Below are 16,786 nucleotides of genomic sequence, written 5' to 3' on the forward strand. Positions count from 1 at the left end.
AATGTCTCCACTACCAGCTCTGCTAGTCTTTTCACACAGGGCACAATTCTTTCAAGAAGTAGTTCAGGTCTCCATGACCAGAATGTAGACGTAGAAGCTTTGACTACATACGGAAACTTTTGGTACACTACCTGCAGGAGAGTGCTGGTGTCTGACGTTGATGAGAGGTCAGTAGAATCCACAAAGGGACCATACGACTCCAGGTCGCTTGCAGGTAAAGAGCTTGCTCTACAGTCATAGGCAGACACGCTCGACACAGATCCCTTTACAAGGGTAACAAGCTCACAGGGTGACATCGCACACATAACATTACACACAAACGGCTGTAAAAGCAGACTTCTGTCCCTGTAAGGTACCTCTATTCTCATCAAGACCAGATCCTATTCTACTAGTTCTATCCCCCTAGGTCGGATAGCGCTGGTCAGACTAGCTAAGGTTTTTAAATTTTGTATCTGTTAAACCTCTCCTTATCGTATTATATCCATTAGAAGATAGAGAATAATTATTTGTATTAATAGACTCCTCCTTCCTTCCTGGAACTATACACATTGCCAGCCGCACTCTGTGTGTTTGGATCATTCCATAAGCATTCCACTGCAGATCTCCCTGCTAAGCATGTGGTGCATTAGGGCTATATTAGGCATGTTGGCAAGTTCCAGTATCCTTGCTTAGCTGCATCTCCACCAGAGGGGATAAGCTTTATCTGTCAATGATCATTCCTTAGTTTATCTACAATAGTTTGCTAAGGTGTCTAAACAAGCACCTATGTGGTAGGGCAGTCCTACTCTTGTCTAAGTGAAAAGAGCACAGTTTGTTATTCGAGGTGACTACTGTTGGTGTTTTTACTGTCTGTTCCTTTTTTCGTTCTCTCTATTCTGGCTCACCTGGGTTTGCTCTGTTATATCTTATTTTTTTTATTTTTTTTTTACGTGGGTGGTCGTTCCGTCCTTATTTGGGGAATTACGGAATGCGTCCTGTCTTCCAGGTTTAGTGGCCCTCTGGTTGGTATTAAGGACCATCAAGAATTGGGGGTTCTGCACTACCTAGCCTACTCTTGAGTTTCCTGTAGGTCACTCTTGGGGGGCCAACTTTGCTACCTTTTTTTTTTTTGTTTGTTTGGCCTTAATAGATTTCATCAATCCTTAACAGGGCACAGGTCATCCTAGTTTCCAGGTGTCCCCATCATCAATCAGTTGATTGGTGCGCAAGTGATCCTAGTCGACAGGTGACCTTGTTTCTTTACTCCCATCGCGATCCTAGCTGGTGCGTTTTAATGCGGTTTACCATTTAGTCCATGTCCTCTCCCAGTGGTCCAGTGACTCGGGTTCTCGGCCCTCTCTAGTGCTTCTCCAGGTCAGTCTACTAGTGAGTCTACTTAATCTAGCTGAGTGGGTGCTTGTTTTTTTTTTCCGGTTGTTTCGCAAGCAACCTGTGACTGTCTCCATTTGAGCTGGACTATATTCACCAGATCTGGTTCATATTTCTTGCACTATTGCTCTTTGGTTTCCGGAGTGGCTGTCGCAGCCGTGGTTGTGAGGAGCGAGGTTAGCCTGATATCTGCTTTTCCTGTCCAGAATCTGAAATTGCTTTCGTTGCCAATTTTTCCATCTCTAAGCTGGTCTCCTGCCTCTTGTTTTGTCACGATGTGGCTCGGTGTTCTGAACATTGTTCTTCTTCCTGACCTACAGGACTTTTGCAAGAAGTTGTTGAGACCAGTTACCTTGGTTTTCTCCTCCTGTGTGAGAAATCTTCAACCTGGTGGTTAGTTTTCCTGCTTAACTCATTTGATTCCTTCACTAGGATGGGCTTGGTTTTCTAGCTTAGGGGACCGCTAGTTTGTCCTGACTGACCGAGGTTGGCTTTGCCTTCGCACTGTAACGTCAGAGCATGATGTGGTCCTGTCCATCACTTTCCATACTTGTTCCTAGTTCGGGCTGTGCTTAGCTCGAAGCCAACCTCCTTATATCTGGTAGGTCTCCCTTGATGGTTCTTTTTTGTGTTTTTTTTGTTTTTGTTTTTTTTTGGTCAGCTGTATCGGCATCTTCTAGATATTGCGTCTTAATTTTTTTCTTGAGTCTTGTCCTTATGTTGCTTTCAGGCTTTGACAGAGTCTTGTTAGTGCCCTCTGATACTGTGTTTTCTGTGGCTTTCTCGGGGACAGTCAGGCATTGCACTTCTACGTGTCTGCTTGCCAGTTGGCTGTGTGGTGCCCAGTTCAGGTTTGTTTGGTTCTACCGTTTGTCCTTGACGATCCCTATTTACTGTCGACAAGTTCTGCAGTTCTCAGCGCCTTCCCACCCGGGATGTCAGCTTTGGGACATCCCCATTGTGTATTCTCCAGTGTCCCCTAGTGGAGAAAATAGGATTTTAGTACTTAACATTAAATCCCTTTCTCCGAATCCATAGGAGACACTGGACGCCCTCCCAGCGCTTTTCCTTGTTGCAGTGTCTGGTAAGTTTTCTGTTACATCTTGTAGGTCTGCAGTGTCTCTGCTTCAGACCGATGTTCGCCATTTTTTTTTTCGACTTTTCTTAGTTGGTTCCTCCTGGTCTCTTCTCTCCGTCTCCACTCGGCCTTGGTTAATCTTAACAGAGTTCGGGTGGAGTATAGAAGGTGAGGAACCGGCTAAAACTTCTGAGGAAATTTAAAGTGCCAGACTACACTTATCACCCGTCTATACCCCATTGTGTATACTCCAGTGTGCCCTATGGTTTCAGAGAAAGGGATTTAACCGTAAGTACCAAAATCCTATTTTTTGGGCCTTTTATTGCAAGTATTATATTTATGTATTAAATATTGGGGAGGTGGACATTTTAATAGCTCTTTTAGGTATCGGAATGATTTTGTAATTAACTAAAATAACTTTTTCTTGTATTTTCTTGTATGTCAGCGATGTCACATTCTGCCAAAACATTATGTAGTTTTTATATTTAAACAATGGTCTTGATGTTTTGCCACTTTAGTGCCAATGTTTTCTACATGTTAATATGTTCTGCTCCTTTAACACTTTTTAAATTTCACTGTAATTATAAAATAATTGATGTCCTAAAAAAGTGTTCCTCTATAGCATATATAAGTGCTAATTTTGGATGGGTAATGCTGGTTTGTGCAGTGTTTGTCTATATATGGGATTTGAGGATTGCAGTAGAACTCAGTCTGGTTAGCAATAAGTGAATATTGAGAATTTGGGATCTTGCGTCCCTCTGTTACCATCTCTAAAAAAAATGAAGCTATTGTGTAACAGTGGAAATATAAATTACACTGTAGTACTATAGTACAGTAGATTTATATTTTTTCCTCCAAGAAATGGTCAGTAAAAGTCTTATTACAAAAATAACTTTGTTTCTCTGTATTAATTTTTGTTGTCCTCTGTTGTTGATACCACCCTTCAACTAACGGGTCATGGCATGGTACCCAGTCTCAGGTTGTGGAATTGCAGAATTCTTATGACTTTGGCCCATAATCAATTAGACGTGAAAAGTCGGAAAGGTTTCGCCTGTCCGACTTCCCGCCTACATTGCCAGTTTCAGAGGCGAAAACTTTTCCTTGCGCGTCCCCGCTTTTCGTCCTATTCAATTCCAAACCACGCGAAAACGGATAGCGGCGAATGCAGGACAGGCGGTACTATCAGAAGTGGGGAAATCAGCCTGTACCCCAAAAAAAGATGCACTAACATCAATGTAGATGTGTACTAATAGCCCTAATAAGTGTTTGGGGCACTTAAGTAGTTTAAATTGCTTCTTATTAGAGTCTTTGCATAAGGGGTGAAGAATGGCATAAAGCACTATTTTTTGAAAAAAATAAGTAGTCCTGTCAAATTTGGGGTACTTGAAAATGGGTGCTAGCATATTATGTCTCAAAAGTGAAGTGTTGAAAAAAACATAAACGCACCTGCGGCATGCACCTGCAATCCTAAAAACCCCTGACCCACCCTTGCAGAGCCCCAAGAAGTCTCTTTCACTAGTTTTTATGCTTGTCCCCCCACTTTTTACTTTTTCGCTCCCAAAACTAAAGTACTTTTTTGGGGTGTTCTGAGGTTATTTTTTTATTTTGTGCAGATTTGTCCTTTGGGGGCTGTTCAAGGGTTCTGGATGATTTTCCCCACGTTTGCACCCCAAAATAAAGATAGGTGAATCTTTTTCGCCTATTACATTGCATTGAGTTTCCGCTTAGGCGAAATCATCCTGGAATTGAATATACTTTGAAAACAGGCGGAATGTCCGAATCCGCAGAAACTTTTTGCCTCTAATTGAATACGGTCCTCGATTTAAGTTACTCTAGGACAGAGGAATAATCCGCCATATTTCTCACCATGCAGGTTATATATAGAAGAAGCATTTCTTATTGTATTCGCACATTTCTATTTAAATCTTAATGCTGTTGATGTTCACATCTTGTGTTTTTTTGTTATTATTTTGGTATTAAATTTTAGAAGGCCAATTTGGTACATCTGTTCAGCTCCCTTCATCTGATTATTCTTTCCAGGGTCATGAGAAGTGTGCCTTGCTGCTTCTAGGGGAGACCCAGGATACTGGCCTTATCAATGCAACAAACAGCATGCTGCAAATGTGAGTGAAGTTGCTATAAGCCCTCTCTTCCCTTGTATTACTTTTTCAACCTGGTAATGTAAGGTATAACAATTCTTGCATTATGCATGTGTTCCCACCTTAGTAACTGGTCACTGCCCAAAACCAAGCGTTGAAATTACATTATTTTTTTATTATTACCAGTTATTTATATTGCGCACACACACACACATACCACAGCGCTTTACAGAGAATATTCGGCCATTCACATCAGTCCCTGCCCCAGTGAAGCTTACAATCTATATTCCCTATCAAATGCGCGCACACACATGCACACTAGGGTTAATTTTGTGCTGGGAGCCAATTAACCTACCAGTATGTTTTTGGAGTGTGGGAGGAAACCAGAGTACCCGGAGGAAACTCACGCAAGCACAGGGAGAATATACAAACTCCGCACAGGTAGGGCCGTGGTGGGAATCGAACCCATGACCTCAATGCTGTGAGGCAGTTATGCTAACCATTACACTGTCTGTGCTGCCCAATTTGTACATTCCAATTTGGGCATGCCCGAGTCTCATTTGGCTGCACGTGCACTCTGAGAGCCGTCATCTTGTGACCACATTTACCATTACGCTCTATTATATCGTGAACTATTAGCCTGGCCTGTTCACATGCGATTCCATCAAGCCTAGGCTGGGCTTTCCTTGATGCGACCGTGTCGGAGCACACTCGGCCAGCCGCCCCCAGCCTCCTCCGGCCGGGCGGTGTACAAAAGGGGGACATTCTTTCAGCAGCCCGTAATTAGGAAAGCTACAGCTTTCCTGCTCTGCCCTAGCTACAGGCACTGCTGGGAGGGGCTGCGCTTCCACTTGCCAACCAGATGGCTATTCTCTGTCAGGAACTTCAGTCCCTCTGTCTATCCGGGCTCCGTCTCATCCCCTTTCACTGCCTGCCCCCGGGAGAGCCAGTTATACACTGTCCGGACTGGTGCAGTTACTCAAGTGAGTGTGTCTCTCCGGGTCCCAGCATGGACCGGACAGCTGAGAACTACCTCCTCTCCGGTAGTCGGCAACTGCATCCCAGTCCTGGGGCTGGGCACCTACTCTGCTCCCCGCACAGTCAGTGACACCTCTAGGACAGCTGTAGCCCTGACTGCCCCTGGCCCTCTATACTGTAACCTGATGCCCAATACCACGACCTGAGCCCAGCAGTCATAGTTTTATACAGTTAAAAATTAAAACATAAAAATTTTGGAAAGGGCACTCACAAGTCTTCATCCAAAAGGCCAAACATTTAATATTCTTACATAATGGCAAAGCGTTGACGTTTCGGAGCTGATTGACTGTGATCCTGGTGTGGATATAAGATTGTCTTGACAAAGGTCCTCTTGTGGGACTGAAAAAAAAAATCGACACTCTGTTTTATCATTATGTCAGCATATTAAATGTTTGATCTGTTGGATGAAGGCTGGTGAGCTAGCCCCCTCTCCCTCTCCTCCCCCCCCACCCCCCCATTTTTTAAATAAAAATCCCCATTTGATTTTGTTTCAATTGTCAAATTATGTAAACAGTTGACATTTAACCCTTATTCTGTATAATTATTTTATACCGAACGTAAAATATGCATATTTTTAAATACAATTATATTGAATCATGTTTAAGTATCTATTTACATACTCTGATTTAAAAAAAAAAAAAAAAAAAAATGTTGGTGTTTTTGTTTTAAAAATATTAGCCACTTAAGTAGTTCATTGCATTATTATTACTCATATTTTCATTCATGTCACTTTGTGGCCTTTACACCACACTTGTGTATGGTGATATGTGGCTTACACCTGATGAAGGCAGCCATTCTGTAGACTGCAACAATATTCATGAGATCCCACCAATCTGTTCATTCGGAACCAGTTAACATCACTATGGTATTTCATGGGTTCTGTTTATGGGACACTGGTTCCTAGTGAACTGGGGATCTATTCTTATTAATCTTGGTTCAAACAGGAAATACCTGCCAGACAATACAAGCTCTTTAATGCATGATCTTGTTGTCAAACTTTGTTATCCATCACTATTTTCCTTGGGTGACTATGTAACTTATGGCTACCTATAAGACTGTAGTAATGAGTGCACATAAATTGGTTTATACTGTTGAATAATGATTGAAGGAGTACAATGTTTTCCCACATTTTGTTGTTCTCATGTTAGGCCGCTCCATATTGCTGCCCGAAATGGGCTTGCATCCGTCGTCCAAGCTTTGCTTACAAGAGGAGCTACTGTTTTGGCTGTGGATGAGGAAGGTGAGACTTGTACTCCCCTATCCTGTAGAATAGAGACATTTTGTGCAGTGGCCCTGGATGCTTATTGAATGACATAAGTGATCAGTTACATACATACATACATACATACATACATACATACATACATACATACATGGTATAGCTCACCAAAATTCTGAAGAAATATTAGCATCAACGGTTTGCTTTGTTAGAGGAGACCCATTCCCCCATGCAATCGATCAAGTGTAACCATGTTAAAGATGCCACACCGCACCTTGTAAAGAGGCCTATCCTTGTAGACAGTGTGTTGGCCTTATGGAAACGTAGCTCCTTTTCAGCACTTTGAGTGGTGGATGCTATGGTTAAATGATGCCCAGGAGTGAGTTTATGTAGGGCAGCTCAAGTGGAGTCACTGCATTCTCTTTTAGGGAATGTGATATTTTATTGCTCCTATCAAGTGTGGAGGAAACATAGAAAAATGCAGTTAATCCCCTTTCCAGCCTGAAATGTATTAAAACTTTAAAGAAAAATTACTATAAATTAGGCATAGGGAAAAGGACAAGGCAAATCTTATTAAAATAAACAAAAACAAACTAGGGACAGCGCTATAAATCACATCTCAAATTATGGCTGGAGGTGACACGTTCTAATCCAACAGGTTAGCAGTACCTTCCCAACACGTGTAATAACTCTGCTTGGATATCTAGAACAATTGTAGGTTCTATAATGTTAGTTTGTATGAAATCTGTATTAATTATCAATAACTGGTGACTGTTACACAATGCCATTAGCACCATTTTTGCACCAGACTGTAGACAAGAAGATAATTGCTCCCCTCTTCTTTGTAGAGGACAGCAGGCTCCCATTGTCGCTGTCTACCCAATCATGTGCTGATGCTTTTTGTGCAATAGGTGAGGTGGAGATCTAACAACCAGACTCACTGGTGGGGGGTTCCACCAAATTGGTTGACCATGCCTGCGTGAGGTGTTTGTCTCAGCACATGCAGAGCTGTTTTAGGTGTCCTAATTTCCTCATGACCTAACGGGGTTTTCTCCCTCTCTCACTTCTTTGCGAGGACATTGGACACTTATCTCTACCTGTAGCTCACATTAGGCCTTTGGGCTTTACTGCTATATCACCAGAGGAGTCTGTTTACAAATAGGCCTGTCAGACTCGCAGCAAGGAGAGATTTAGTGCCGTCCATCAGACACTTTCTAAAACTTCAGAAAGACAAGGAGTCTGCTATACCTGACAATTTTCTGGCTAAAGGGGCACATCCACTAGCAGACTGTGAAAAGACCGCACGATTACGACATTGTAATCGTGCAGTTGTTTCACAGTCTGTGCTGTGCCTAAACTGAACGATCAGTCATTCAGTGTAGGCAGCCTCCCTCATCCCTGAACATGGGCAATCTGTTATCTGCAGATTGACAAGCATGTTCAGGCGATGATAGATGTCAAAAACAACCAGCGGGAGCTCGCATCGCTGGTAGTTTTCGACAATTTCATGGCCAATTTGAGAACGATTTATCGTTATTATTCAATCGGTCATTTTAATCGGGTAGTGGATACCAGCCTTAAGAGAAGAAGTCTTCTTACCCTTCATTTGGGTGACCTATTTTGTGAAATGTGGATCAAACCTGATGATGGATGCCAGATCTCGCGTGGGTTGCTCACTTTTTCCTTTCCTTAAGCTGGCCATACACGCTACGATTATCGGGGCGATCCGCCCAATATCCGCGGATCGCCCCAATAATTGTAGCGTGCGTGCGACAGTGTTAAATATTGCTCGGTCAGGCATGCCGGATTGTCCAGCATGCCCATCCGATGCGATATTTAGGGGCTAAACTGTAGGGGCTAATCGGGCAGTGTATGCCCAGCCGCGGCCGACAGACCGACATTTCCTGTGTTCCTTCCCGTGGAAGGAACAGGGAAATGTCTCCTCCCCCGGGGGCGGGACGCAGACGTCGGGCTAATACACTGTGAGTAATCTCAGTGTATACCGCAGACATCTGCAGCTGGCAGACTGCCAGATAAAATGTCTGACAGACATTTTATCTGGACGTGTATGCCCAGCTTTACTGCAAGGACATGGATAAATTGTAGTTGCCGCCTAAGATTGAATGGTCCCATAGCACTTTTATATTGGAACTCAATCATTCTGAGTCCAAATGTTGAGACCCTGTGGGATAGCACAGATTGAATAGTCGAGGCGACTGTTAACCACTGATGCAGGGTTTACAGACAAAGAGGTCCAATTCAGAGGGGTGCTGTGTTTGGATTAACATATCTGGAAGTGGTATCCAGAGCTACGTATCCCAGGGGGGGCGAAAATTCAGCTCCATTGTCCCGACACAAGGGTTGTGAGCAATGTTTCCCATCTCTAGTTCTCAGGTGCCACCTCATGTTTTCCAGATCTCCTAGTTGGTTCATGGGTGTTTTAACCACTAATCTTGCTAATTTTTATTTCGAAAATGTTACCAAATTTTGTCTTTATAAAAAAAAAAATTCTGTAAATAACTAAACCTGATTCAGTATAATTTTTTAACAAAATGCAAAAGTTTTAAATAGGTATTTCCATGATGTGATACTAAAAATTTTTTTACAATTTGGGGGACATTTCTGAAAAACAATAGTAGTATAGTTTTAAAAAAACTACTGTATTAGTGTTGATATATTTACACACACAGTGTGTAAATATATATATACACACAATATATATTCTCATCAAAAGCGGCACTTGAGTCTTGTAAAAGTGCAAACAATGCAGTGATTTATTCTATCATCATCGACTTTTCGGGGTAGCACACTCCTTCAGGATGCAAAGTGTACATTTGTTTTTGCATCCTGATGAAGGGGTGTGTTACCCCGACTGTGAAGCCCTGCTTCTTGCAGGGCTTCACAGTCCTGCAAGAGAAACCAGTGCAGCAGCAGTAGGTGGGCGTTCCTGAGGATCGTCCCACACTACTGTGATGATGCCTGGTGGGAGCGGCTGGGGTAACAAAGGGGCTGCCAGATCACTGTGGCCAGCAGTGATTGGGAGACTGGGGAGGAGCCGCAACTACAGAGAGCCACGGTTGCATTGCAGCTTCCGGGTCATGCTGGGCAGCCCGATCACTCTGCGGTTGGAGCTGCAGCCAACAATAGGTGTGTGTGGGGGGGGGGGGGGGGGAGGTGAACCGCGGACGCAGAGGGACCGAGACTGGTAGCTGCGGGATGATTCTTCCCACAGCCTCCAAGTGAGTGGGCTTTTCTTACTGGTCACATCAGATGCAACCATGTCTGGGAAAGCCCAGCCTGGTGTTGCATCTGATGCAACCACGCCAGGCAAGTGGTTAAAAGATCCACAGATCTGCAAAACCATGCAATGTGGGAGGTCGCTGGAGCTGGGAAACACTGGTCTGGAGGACTGTAGACTACTTGTTTCGTTTTCTGGGGGTGTTTTATTCGGGCCAGAGCTAGATTATGATAAACATTGCCATGAGAGAACGTTACTTTCTACCCACACTTAAATTTTGGGACAAAAGGAGAGAAACCCAAGACCTTTTAAGGCGAGGCATCAATCCCACAGAGAAGAGTTCTCGTGAAGGTCAGCATGGAAGCGGGCTTCGGCAGCTTAGTGTCCAGCTCCCAAGCCTTCCAAGAAGCAGTCTATGTGACGGGTTGCAGCAAGACCACCCGGGCTATCAGGTAGAAGGAGCGTATCTGCTGCTTTTCAAGGTCCATTGCTCAGGTTCCACCACAGACATTTGGGGATAGGAACAGTAAGCTGGGGTTTCCTAGATCTCCTGAAGTCTCCAAGCAGTTCCACTGATCTTCCAGAGACAACACCTAGCCATTTAGTTGGGGAAGTTATTTCACTATAAATTGTTTTTCTACCTGAACTTGAAAGCACTAAACGTTCAGACTCTCAATGGGCCGATTCAAGATGGAGTCTTTGAAGTCTGTCATCAACAGCGTTGATGTGGGACACAATTAGGGTGTCTATGGACATTAAGGACACATACATCCATGTTCTAAACCTTGAAGTGACTAAATACAACTAGGCTAATAGCATTATAGATACTCCAACTGATATAACTAACTAAGCAGAGTTATTACATCACACAGGTTGTGGAGATACAAGGTACTGTTCATTTGTCATGCAAAGAAGGATTATCAGGCTGTAGAAGAGGGTAAGGCACAATTGTTTTACTTTGAAGAAGACACTATACTGTGATTAGACCTCACTCATATAAGGAAAGCTAATGTATATATAGGGGAAGGTCAAATAATTATCACAGCTAATATACAAGTGGAGAAGACCTTAAAATCATCAAATAAGTGATTTACTTTAATGATGGAGGATATCCCATTAGGTTCAAATAATATTTATATTTATGTGACACTTCTGTCATAGACAAATGTTATAACAATGTAGATGGTCCGGCACTCCTTTCACAGATTATAAACTCGACAAGGTGCCCTCACAAAACAATAGTATATTCAGGATAGATGGTGATAAACCGAAACGTTGTTCATATTGCCTGAGTCTGCTATTTTGTTATGGACAAGAGTGCCGCATCTCTCGTTAATATAAATATATAAATACACACCTGTAAAATATGAGCCATAAATTCAAATAAACCTTCTTTGCATGTCTGTCTATCCTTAAGGATCTGGCAAAACCCTTTTCTCCTTGGGCTACAGATATAGGGTAACCTTTGGCGCTGCCCATGCCCAATTTATTTGAGTTACTGTTAAATTGTTGGCAGATATTATGCCATGAGTCTCATTGGGAGGAAAAAAAAGTCTCTTGCTCATTTCTACAAATACACTGTAAAGATGACCCTCTTTAGATTGCTATGGTACAATAACATTTCTGAATGTACTGTATGTGATTTTTGTGTGCAGGGCTTTTTTAATATATAGTTTTAGCAACTTGTAGTTGTGTGGTGGAATTTACCTGAACATGCTTTTTAAATATTAATGTAATAGAGTAGACTGTATAAATCCTATCGAAACTAAATATCTGAATTACACTTTAACATTTACAGACCATCCCCGGGGCAACACCCAGCAGAAAACTGGTCCACCCACCATAGATGGGACCTCACAGTTTACAGATCTCTCTCCCACTATCCCCTCTACAGATGCTTAATTGTGTCCCAGAGAGACAAAAACACATTGGACCCTTTAGAAACTCTTGCTGTATAGGCCTAAATTTTGCCCCAGTATTTACTAGAGTGAAGGGTTGGGTAAGGGTTCCAGGGCTTAGATGCAGGGTACCAAGGAACGTAGTTGAGAAGGTGTTTTCTTAGAACGGGTAGTTAAAGAAATATACAGCTGCAATAGGAAAACATGAGCACTGTGTCATAAGGTAGTAGACCAGGAGGCACCAAGAGATTAGTTTACACAACCGCAGGATTAAATATTTTTAAATGGTCAGAAACAAGTCTTATGGAGCGTACACACAGTCAGATTTGTCAGACTTGTCAGATTTGTCAGATGAACGATTTGAACGATTTTACCAAAGTTTTGAACGATTTGAATGATTTGAACGATTGAACGATTTTTGACTGCATTAAAATGAATGGAATCGTCCAAGTCTGACTGCAAACCCATCAGATGTCAGATATCGTTATCTGACAAACGGGAACGCGCATCGTTGATCGTCCATCGTTCAGGCATGTCAGATATGAACGATTTTCCTTCAGATATGAACGACTGAACGATTTTTAAATCGTTATCGTTCATATCTGAAGGAAAAATCTGATCGTGTGTATGCACCATAAGGCGTCAATATATTAGGTACGCTTTGCGAGTAGCGAGTTTGTTTCATGAAACGCGATGACTTCGCACGAATGCGCGCACCTGATGATTCTCCAATCCAATAAAAAAATGGCTACTCTGTGTACTCGCAGCGGAGGTTTGCAAAATGACTGCCAAATGCGATGTGAGAGATGCATGAAAAAGTGGGGAGACCCTACTGCACCCCCCCTCCCCCCCCCCCAAAAGAAAAACTAATTTTGTTAGCAGTACCGTATAGAAATCTGTTTGTGAGCATTAGGAAAGTACTGAAGGTTTTTATATGGTGTCAAATGGCTGATTTATGCTTTTTATTAGAGATGCAAAAAAAGATAAATAGCAAACATTTTTTCGTTTCTCAAACGAATTAAGCGAAAATTGAAAAAGTAGGAAAAAGGTGATTTTGAGGGCACTTTGAAAAATTATAGAGAGAAAAAAAAAAAATTCAATAAAAAAAAAATGTACTTATTGTGCTAATTGGAAACTTCCAATTGCCTTCTTCATTAGGGGGGGATGTCCATGGGGTTCAGCACGGTGTCCCGACATTTTAACCTTTTAAAATAAAGATTTTCCTTTCCATCTCTCACCCTCAGGGAGGTGCGAATGGAAAAATGCGAATTCACTGCGAGTTGCTAATTGGATTGCAAAATTAATTTGCTATGCGAATTCGAAGCTAAAACCGAACCTCCCAATTCACACCTAATTGGATTGCCCCCTGGTTAACTTGAAAGTCAGCTTCATTGCTTTAGTAGATTATTTTTGTTGAGATCTCTGTTAAAAGGAGACAGACAGTGGTGCCTAAGGAGTTCTCTTTTTGGCTTAGAAGTTCCTGATGTATCTTCAAAATATATTTTTTTTTACAATTTAGGTTAAACATGGTTCTGTTTTCTAGGACAATGAGTACTAGTGGCAGTATGCACTGATTCACAATTGGCCAAGATGACAGCAGTTAGATTATAAGATTCATTGTATTAAACCTAATTAAAGTAAGATGACCAGTTGATGCTCCCCCCCCCCCCCAACCTCCTGCCTCCGATCTCAACTTTAGTCCTCATGGGAAGAGGCCTTCGCCTACTTGAATAAGGTTCCATTAAATTATCAGTTACTACAGCTGACCAGGCTTGGACCATTCCAGGCCTTTGTCATAGAAACCTATATGAGGGCCTGATTATCGGGAATTTGCACGTGCGCAAGACCCATTCTGCGAGTGTGCAGAATGGGTCCTGCGTAGTCGTACGAAGATCCTTCTATGCCTCTGCCTGGTTGACAGTCAGAGGCATTTAAGGGACGGGGGCGACCGGCGTTTCCGGAAATGGAGCGTCTAGGGGCAAGCCCAGGGGCTGCGGCAGTGTCCTGTGCTCGTCAGCCTGAGGCTTTCTCAGCTTGCTGGTAGCCCGGCGCCATCCACCGTCACGACTACCGATGGTTGCGATGGTGATTCCAGCCTGCGTGCAGCTTTGCAATTGCAATCCTTGCTGAATCACCCCCTTAATAGGTGTTCATAGATAACAGGAGGTGGTTTTTCAAATTTCTTACCAAAAACCCCAACATTTTAAATAAGAATTATTCTATTGCTTAGACTAAAGCATTTAACTTCCTTGATTATTGAAAACAGAGTAGAGTGGGTGAGCTATGGATTTTTAACAGGTCAATTCCTATAGGTGAGTGGGACCAAATGTCTTGGTGGATGCTGTCCTGGAAAATGTTTACTTTATGAATCTGTCTGATGCTGTGTTTGATATATCGGGACTCTGCAACACTGTATGACAGCTGCTTTTTTTGTTTGTTTTGTTATTCTTTCTTGACAGCAGGTCACACCCCAGCCTTGGCCTGTGCTCCCAACAAAGATGTAGCGGATTGCTTGGCACTTATCCTATCCACCATGAAGCCTTTCCCACCAAAAGACGCCATCCTCCCATTCAGCTTCAGCCTCCTGAACAACTGCGGCATCGCTGCCAAGACTGCCCTCCCTAACGGTGGCGGCTGTGCCTACGCAAAGGATCGGCATGGTTCCATTGCCATGGATGGCTGCTATTCTGAGTAGCTCCTCCCCGCACTGCGGGTTACCCAAAACCTTACTTTAATTTATTTAGTGTAATACTTATAGGGCACTTTAAAGGAGAACAAGACACAACAATTGCAGAGGTATAAGCTGTGCCTGGGCTTTCTTCCTACCTTCACCTGCTCTCTTGAGCTATCCTGCCCTGCACTGAAGCTTATGTAATATTGTACCTTCCTTGTATTTGGGAAGGAAGCCCAGGTTGGGTGTAATGGAGTTTACTGATGGGGTACATCCTTTATTCTGTTGTTCTTAATCTGATTCCCTTGCTTTCACAATTTCTTGTGTGAAGGTGGAAGAAGGGGCTCTATACATATTTTCAAGGTTCAATTCATGTATTTGCTGCTGGAAGGTCCTGAAAGCCATTATACAGTTTTAAGGGTCACAAGGCCTTAATATGAATTTCAGGGGCAGCTTAGTAATTCTGTTTGGGTGGCAGGGACTATACGGGCAAGCAGCACCTTAATGTTCAGTTTCGGTCACAAGACTGGAAGCACTCATATTTCCATTTACTTTACAACCCTTTTGAAACTTGCGGATTATGGGCACTGCAAAGTTGCTTGCTTTTCTCTTTATGCAAATGAGGTGCTGTAAATTAGCCAGCTGACGGATCTTCAATTGACATTCCCACTATGCACTGCTGCAAAATACCCCTGCCAGTTAGGCACTTTAGTAATCCTGTGTTTCTACTGCTTTTATTCCTTTTCTGGTCTTCCCATTATCTTACTCCACTAGATGTTGTATCTGCCATGTCATCAGTATTTGAATTATTTATACTAATCTTTCAAACTCCTAGGGGGGGCTGTAACTTTCTTGCAGTCTGCCCTGTGGCTTTCTAGGCTGCATATTTTTGTTTTTCCCATCTTTCCTGTCTGGGATCCACATTGTTGCAGTCTCTTCTATTCAGAGTATAATTTGCACTTGAATTACACTTTTTAACCTAAAGCGATGTTCTAATAGGGGAGTGAGTTTATGTATGACAGATTATTTTAGTACTAGTTGTTTACTTGAGCTTATATACGAATTGAAAGGTTTTTTGCATATGTGTTTTAATTATCAAAATATAAGAGTGGTGCTTTTTTTTTTTTTTTGCTTTTTATATATTATTCATGCAATTATTTTAGTATTCATAGAGCAAATATTAGAATGCATTAATCCTAACCATTGTTCTGTGTAATGCAATAAGGTAAGGCATATAGGGGCAACTTCAGCTCTGCAAGTTTCCATGACTGTTACTAAGTTTTTTGGGAACTATGGCATGCGCTCCAAAATAGTGTTTTGTTTTATGTCCCCTTTCTGGTTTTATATTTGCCCTACATTCTTAACCATTTCTGACTTGGTACGTATTTAATGAATTATCCTTCTTCCTTTTTTTAGTTTTTTAGCTACCAAAAATATGTAATATTGTATCTTGTTACGGCTGCCAAAAGAAACCTAGTCAAAAGGGAACAATTGTTAATATAAGAAGGAATATACGGTGCTATGAGTTTTTTTTTTTTTTTTTTTTTTTTTTTTTTTTTTAATAATTTTTTCTTTTAGAGCCTCTTCTCCTTGCCCATATCCAGTATCTCCTTTTTTCTTTTTTTCCTTATTCTGCTGTAAAATTTTTATATATATATATATACACACACACACATACACACACACACACACACACACACACACACACACACACACACACACACACACACACACACACATATATACATTTTTTTTTTTTTTTTTCATCAAGTGTCCAACTGCATTTCATACACGACAGGATGATCCAGGTGACCCAACTTTCACCAGACTCCTAATCAGGCTTTCTATGTAATAGATACCATAAAGTCCGATTGAGTACATTCCAGACCAGTGTTGTATAACTTTGTACTACAATAGCTTCAGATCAATCCAAAATATACAACTACTGTTGTATTCTTGAATGTAGTCAGTTGGTTGACAATTTTTTTTTTTCTTGTGCTTGAGGCACAAGTTCACTTTAAAAAAAAAAAAAAAAAAAAAAAAAAATCTGTATAACAAGGTTTAGAGAGCCTACAAATTCATGTGACTTGCTGCATATTGAGTACAATAGCTTTCAATGTACCTATAACCCAGAAATATACATTTATTTGTTATAGCCTATTAGTGTATTCTGTTTT

General features: G+C 41.9%; 1 protein-coding gene across 7 annotated transcripts in view; it reads left to right on the forward strand.

Moving 5' to 3' along the window:
* ANKRD52 (ankyrin repeat domain 52) overlaps positions 1-15,468 on the forward strand; it is a 75,074-nt gene extending 59,606 nt beyond the window's left edge. For 3 of the 7 annotated variants that reach the window (XM_088473041.1, XM_088473044.1, XM_088473045.1), the window contains 3 exons: positions 4,487-4,569; positions 6,732-6,823; positions 14,398-15,467. In XM_088473041.1, the coding sequence (XP_088329167.1) occupies positions 4,487-4,569; positions 6,732-6,823; positions 14,398-14,633 (411 nt within the window). In that variant the 3' untranslated portion in view covers positions 14,634-15,467. Of the gene's footprint in view, positions 1-4,486; positions 4,570-6,731; positions 6,824-11,838; positions 11,969-14,397 lie in introns of those variants that run through there. The other 4 variants (XM_088473042.1, XM_088473046.1, XM_088473043.1 and 1 more) reach the window with 3 other exon arrangements.
* The last annotated feature ends 1,318 nt before the right edge of the window (positions 15,469-16,786 follow it).

The sequence above is a fragment of the Taudactylus pleione genome, unplaced genomic scaffold (assembly GCF_031769625.1).
Source record: "Taudactylus pleione unplaced genomic scaffold, aTauple2 ptg000130l, whole genome shotgun sequence".
In the NCBI taxonomy this organism is placed as follows: Eukaryota; Metazoa; Chordata; class Amphibia; order Anura; family Myobatrachidae; genus Taudactylus; species Taudactylus pleione.